A 7,133-nucleotide genomic window follows, 5' to 3' on the forward strand; every position below is an offset into this window, starting at 1 on the left:
ATTGCCAACCCTTAATGATAAACAAGAGAGCCTATGGACACAACTGATATAATTGAACATATCGAGAAGCTAGATCTTTATTCGAGTTGGCATCTTCACACCAATTGGCTTGAATGTTTGTCTTGTTTCTGATCGAGCATTTCTGACTCAGTTGACTTTGAACTTGCTCTAGCTCATACAGTTTCATCCAATCAAATAAGTGGGCCTCAAATCTTCTTTATATGATTCCTTCTTTTTCGTACTCTTCTCATTCAGGACCGATAAATCTCCTTAGAATCAACGCTAACACATTTTAGATATCCAAATGTTAATTTTTCATTAAAAAAAAAAGTATTTCATTTTTTAAAAGTTAAAATAGTGATATTTTTTATATGATACGAGAGATCTAGGTAGACATGTAAATGAGTAGAGTCAAACTCAAGCCGCCCAAGGTAGGGCTGTCAAAAAAGCTCGTTGTTCGCGAACAATTGTTCAGCCCCAAGCTAGAGCTTAATTCTATGAATTCTGTGAAAGGGAGAAAGCAACATTAATTTAAGCCCATATTATAATAAAATGATTAATAATATGAGCAATTAGAAAGTAAAAAATAAGAATCAAGCCACATAAAATATAAAATATTATTATTTTAAATATTTTAATAATATAATGATAAAATAATGAATTTTAATATATATAAATATATATTATATTAATTATTTTTTAAATGAACGGAATCACGAGTTAAAGAGTCAAATAAGGAACGACTTGAGTTTGACTTGTTAGTTCGTCGAGCCCATCTCAAACACGACTTATCAAGCCAATCTCGAGCAGGCTCGCAAGCTCGCTTCTCGAGCTCAGCTTGACTCAGTTACACCTCTAGTTTTGGGTGAAACAAATGTAAAAATTAAAATTGAAGTGTTAGATCTATAAATGTATATAAATTGTTTATCAGGAGTCAAAATGTAAAATTGCATAGCCACCAAATTTAAATTCAAATTTAATAATCCATACATAAAAAATCATCTGCCCTCCAATTTAATAATTCGTTTGAATGATAAATCAATCTTCATAAACTTTACATTCTTTAGTCTCCGGACTGGTTTTGCAGAAGTCCTCCAAAGGATCGCCGGTTTCCTCCGCCGCCGCCGCCGTCCCCGCCGTCCCCGGCCACTTGCTCGCCACCAGATGTGCTAAATCAACCACGCGTTGGCTGCCAGTAAAAAACAGAAGAACATTTCGTTCCAAGCTTCAATAAAATCTCTAAATTAGAAATCAAACCTAAACTTTTATATTTATATTTACAAATATTAATTTTTTAAAAGTAACGTACATATTTTCAATATTTACATGTCCGACACCTAAATTTTTATATTTACATACATAACACTCAAATGTTTGACATAACATCAAAAATAACACTACCATTAAATTTTTAAAAGTACAATACTCATTTACATGCATAGCACATAATTTTTTTGTATGCATATATTTAACACCTAAATTTTCATATTTACATGGCACCTAAATTTTAATATTTACATACATAACACTCAAATATTTGACATAACATCAAAAATACCACTACTATTAACTTTTTAAAAGTACAATACTAATTTACATACATAGCACATAATTTTTTTGTATGCATATATTTAACACCTAAATTTTCATATTTACATACATAATATTCAAATTCTTTAACATCACATCAAAATTATCACTATTAATTATTTCTTAAACTAAAATACAACATTTTATGCATAATTCTATATAAATATGAAAACTTAGATGCTATACATAAATACATAACATTTGTGTTATATATATATAAAATTTACTTTTTTTATTTAATTCAAGCATTAATCAAATCAAATGGTTGCATGCAAATTCCAGTACAATCATGTTGTATATATTTGTATTCATGAGTTGAATACACTTATATTCATGAGCGCATTCAACCTTATTTAATATGATTGTACTAGAGTCAATCATAAATACAATTATGTACAACATAATTGTACGAACTTCACACCTAATAAATCTTTCTGTCGAAAAAGAATTAACTAAGAGTCTTTTTGAGGCAGCTTGTGCATTTTATGATAAGTAGTTTATCCCGAAAGGCGGCCGCAGGTTGATCGCGGCCCGCAGCCTACGTTTAGTGTAAAAAATACAATGCGAGTTTTGAAAAACACAAAGCTGGCCCAACGGGGCCTTAAATAGAAAAAATTCAAATTTTATGGGTGGAGAAACAAGGTACCTGTAACCCCACTCATTGTCATACCAAGCGACCACCTTGAGCATATCGTCGCCCATAACCATGGTGAGAGTGGAATCAATGGTGGATGAGACGTCGGTGCAGCGGAAATCGACGGACACGAGGGGGGCATCGCAGACGGCGAGGACGCCGTTGAGGGGACCGTCGGCGGAGCGGCGGAAGGCATCGTTAACTTCGTCGGCGGTGATTCCTTTCTTCGCGACATTGACGACGAGATCGACCACAGAGACATTGGGGGTCGGGACTCGAAGAGCGATTCCGTTGAGCTTTCCTTTGAGCCGAGGAAGGACGAGGGAGACGGCCTTCGCCGCTCCGGTGCTCGTCGGGACGATGTTCAGAGCGGCGGCCCTCGCGCGGCGGAGGTCGCGGTGTGAGGCGTCCAGTAGGCTGGAATTAGGGTTTCATGTCATGGATTGTTTTGTAAAAAATAATGGTACAAGTCCTATACATGGAATTGCCCCAATTATAGTAAAAATTTTATATCCGGAGCATGGCTTTAAAGTGTGTACTTAAAATAATTCGAAAATAACTACAGACTAGTGTTATTTCAAAAGTTATTGAAGTGAAATATATGTATTTTTTTTCAATAACCTCAAAATAAACTCTGCGGTATTATTTCGGGGTTATTGATAATTTATCGAAGTGAAATATTTTCACTTCAATAACTCGGAAATAAACCAAAATAACATTCGCAGTGTTACTTTCGGGTTATTAAAGTGAACCCGCTGAGTTTATTTTGGGTTATTGTAATGAAATATATGAGTTTTTTTTTTAATAACCTCTACGGTTTCATTTCAATAACCTTCGCAATATAGCATACATAACAACATATTATTGAAGTTCGCACGTAGAACTACGTGTGGAGAAAAAATTCCACAATTATAAATGAGGAGTATTTTATGATGATTAGAGAGAGGTTATCACCTGATCTCCTGTATAAGAGTGAGTTGTGGTCATGGTGCCCTTCACAATACCTACACCAATCCATTCACCAAAGTTTTAACAAAACAAAATTTCAATTATGCCCTTCAAAAAAATTAAATTACAATATTTGTATAATTGTATATATAACTCACCGAACTCCTCATCTATGATCTTCACAAAAGGCGCCAGGCAGTTTGTTGTGCAAGATGCATTGCTGATTCATTAATGCAGTGCATAAACAAATAAACAAATTACAAAATAACTCAAACGTGGGGAGCAGAATGTACAGAAACATTTACATAAATAACACTCAATTCTTTTTAATTTTTACATAAATACCAATTTTCCTATGCATGAAAAGTGTATTTCACTTTTGAAAAATATAAATGTATGAATGTTATAGAAGTTAAATGTAAAATTTAGGTGTTAGATATGCAAATACATAAGAGTGGTATGTATTTTAAAATAATTCCTACATATTTACATATCTTACACATAACTTCAGTTTTTTACATATACGTCAGCGTCTTTAAATTGGGTTTGAAATGATCATCTTTGAAGACTGTTGGAACTCAAATTTAAATTAGTCGGGAACTATTTTGACACATCTATAAATTTTGAGATTAAAACAATAATATGTAAACAGTTGAAGGCTATTTTGACACTTTAAGGGAATACATAGGAATTAGGTGGTGTGCATATACACCCCTCAAGAAAAGATAATGACGAAAAAAACCACAACAAAATACTCAAAAAATACGTTCATCAAATATCTAATATCTGATTTTTTATGGAGATTCACATTCCTAACCCCTCATTTCTATGTATTAACATATCAACCAGCTAAACTTCAAATTTTACCTACAAACCTCTCAACAAATGCTGAGAACACGAATATGTTGCAGTATGTACATAAAGTTTAAAGTTTAGATGATCATAAGTTAATACATATATCCCAATTTTTTAATACGGCATTTACAAACATACCGCATAATTCTTATCCATTCAATTATCTAACACCTAAATATTCATATTTACATGCATACCAATCAAATCTTCAATATTACAACAAAAATATCACAATCACTCGCTCCTTCAAAATGCAATGCACTTTCTTATGTATAAGTTTACGTCACAATGTTATAAAGGTAAATGTCAAATTTTATTTATTTGATATGTAAATAGATAAAAATTAGAAAGTATAAATGTAAATTTCCCAAAAATTAATTTGAATGAACTGAACAAACCTTATTATATCGGAGGCCTCATGGTAGTAATCTCCTTCATTAACTCCGAACACATAGGTTGGGATATCAGCTCCTTTGGCCGGCGCTGTAATTATAACTTTTTTAGCTCCGGCTTGTATGTGCTTTCCAGCGCCCGGGCCGTCGACAAATACACCAGTTCCCTTCACATATTCAACCCAAATTGTTTTAGGAAGATTTACAAATATACCACTTAATTCTTATGTATTTACATATCTAACATATAAGTTTAAATTTTTACATACATGTCATATATGCATGAAAAAATGTATTTTTATCACATTGACGATAAACAATTATAACATTCTAGACAAAATAGTTGAAACATATGTGCCATGCAATTTTAATATATTTACATGTCTACCACGTTAATTGTAATATTTACTTATATACCAACAAAATATTCAGCATCACGTAAAAATTAAGACTTTTTTTCAAGTAAAATGTCTTTCATGCATATGTTTTGACGTTATGATAATGTAGATAATCATTAAAATTTAGATGTTAGATGTATAAATACATAAGAATTATATAATATGTAAGTAGGTAAATCTGTAAATATTAATCAATATTTATTGATGACATAGCTATCAATTAAAAAAAAAGGAATTTACATAAATGTCATGGAATGCTTATATATTAACAGGTAACATCTAAATTTTGATGTTTATGTTTATATTACTTAGTTATTAAATATTTAGGCATGAAAATGTGCATTTTTTATATGATGACAGATATTTTAATGCTATGATGCGATATGCATGTAAATGCCCTTTAAAAAAGGAAAATTTACAAACATACCAAACAATTCTTATGCATTTACATATTTAACATTTAAAGTTCTAAATTAACATTTTCAAGGCACGGTATTAAAATCTACGCATGAAAATGTGTATTTTATATTAAAAAAATTACGTTGAGTTCGTGGAAACCGCGTGTTTATGGCATGGTCTCGCACCAAACAAAATGGTGTTTTATCATTTAAAAAAAAAAAAAAAAACATTGCAGCTTATGAAAATTGTGTTTTGCAGCCTTATCTAGTTAAGTGTGGTGGCTTCTACAAGTTATGATCAGACTTTTTGAAAAAATAATTGTAATAGTCACCACAATTTTTTGAATATCAACAGCTTCGCAGCTGCTTCTTCAAACAATTGCAGCTGTCCCAAGTAAACTCTTAGTCACAATATTTTATTTTTTTGTTATATGAAGTCAAAAATTTGAGTGGTATATATATAAATATGCAAATTTGACGTTAAATATGTAAATATATAAGACTTAAGTGACATTTATGATATTTACCTCAATAACAATATCTATGCCAAGATCAGCCCAAGGGAGCTTCGAAGGATCCCTATTGGCAACCACCTTTATAGGCTTTCCATCAACACTAATGGTTTCACCATCAACAATCTTCACATCTGCCTTAAATGTCCCCAACATTGAATCATATTTCAGCAGATGAGACGCCTGCAAGTATCCCAACAGACAGTAACTATTAAGAAAAAATATATATATAATTTATATTACTGAACATTTCTTAACTCTAATTATTATAAAGAATTTGGAGTAAAGTGTTAAATCGGGGCAAAATTTACATAATCTCACACCTAAATTTCCATATTTACATGCATAGCACTTTATCTATGCATGAAAAGGTGAATTTTGCAATTAAAATGTGATAATTAGTGTTATTTTCGATGTGATACTGAAGAATTGAGTGTTGTGCGTGTAAATATAAGAAGTTTTTTGTGTGAGATACATAAATCCATAAGAATTAAGGACTATATATGTAAATATCCCATTAATTTTTCATGGAAAGTATATAAACCCATATTGAGAAATGGAAGACTAAGGAACCCTTTGGGGGCAGCTGTAGCTTATTGAATAATCTGCTGGTCAGCTGATTAAAAATATTTTGTAATCTACTGATAAGCTAGGAGCGATAGCTATAACAAATTTTTATTTTTTTTGGAAAAGCTAGACCGCAGCCAGAAAGCTGCAACCGCACCTAGACAAGTGCGGTGTGAAAATGTTGTTTTCAGCATTTTGAAAACGTATAAGTTGTCAAAACGCAGTTTACCCAAACAGGTCAGGTGCGTTTTCAAAACACCACCGCTCCAAATAAGCTGTCCCAAACTGACCCTAAATTAAAATGTTTATAAAATTTGAGATAAGAATAGCTTATAGTGATGTTAATGATCTGAAATTGGCTTGAATGGATTGAGTGTGGCTCGAAATCGGCTTGTAACTCATTGTAATTTATATTTCTATTTGAGCCAATAGGTCTCGAAATTAAACCGAGCTTTGATCCAGCTCGAAATCGAAACGAGCTGGCTCAGATTGAGTTATTTGAATCTGTTCCAACTCGAAATCGGCTCAATCCTCCTCAAAATCAAAACAAGCCTACTCAAATTGCATTATTTGGATGCATTCTAGCTTCAAATTGAAACTAGATGGCTCAAATTGATTGAATCTTTTCTAACTTGAAATCCGCAGATGTTACATTATATTTGATTTTATTTCACATTATATACATAATTTCTATATATATCAAAATATTTAAACCTCGAAATCGACTCGAAAAAATTTAGATAAAAAAATCAGAGCCAAAATTAGAATCAATTTGAGCTAAATTCACACCCACCTTTAAAGAACCAAGAGCCATTTTGACACTTTCCTCCAAATAAAAG

General features: G+C 31.9%; 1 protein-coding gene across 1 annotated transcript; it reads right to left on the reverse strand.

Moving 5' to 3' along the window:
• Window positions 1-940: 940 nt before the first annotated feature.
• LOC110037744 (glyceraldehyde-3-phosphate dehydrogenase GAPB, chloroplastic-like) lies at window positions 941-5,944 on the reverse strand. The gene is made up of 7 exons (XM_020742450.1): window positions 5,743-5,944; window positions 4,426-4,586; window positions 3,331-3,392; window positions 3,179-3,228; window positions 2,692-2,696; window positions 2,237-2,641; window positions 941-1,189 (listed from the first exon to the last, which is right to left on the reverse strand). The coding sequence occupies exons 1-7, from the start codon at window positions 5,881-5,883 to the stop codon at window positions 1,039-1,041; spliced, it is 975 nt and encodes a 324-aa protein (XP_020598109.1). The 5' UTR covers window positions 5,884-5,944; the 3' UTR covers window positions 941-1,038.
• Window positions 5,945-7,133: the final 1,189 nt, after the last annotated feature.

This window comes from Phalaenopsis equestris, unplaced genomic scaffold (assembly GCF_001263595.1).
Source record: "Phalaenopsis equestris unplaced genomic scaffold, ASM126359v1 Scaffold224318, whole genome shotgun sequence".
Taxonomy (NCBI): Eukaryota; Viridiplantae; Streptophyta; class Magnoliopsida; order Asparagales; family Orchidaceae; genus Phalaenopsis; species Phalaenopsis equestris.

What these genes read in the sequence shown, in the direction of transcription:
- LOC110037744 (XM_020742450.1), bottom strand. Translation starts at nt 5,883, where the DNA reads ATGTTGGGGACATTTAAGGCAGATGTGAAGATTGTTGATGGTGAAACC. An exon ending in GCATAGATATTGTTATTGAG is followed by an intron (nt 4,587 to 5,742) that starts GTAAATATCATA and finishes GAATATGTGAAG; the next exon opens with GGAACTGGTGTATTTGTCGA. An exon ending in GAGGCCTCCGATATAATAAG is followed by an intron (nt 3,393 to 4,425) that starts GTTTGTTCAGTT and finishes TTAATGAATCAG; the next exon opens with CAATGCATCTTGCACAACAA.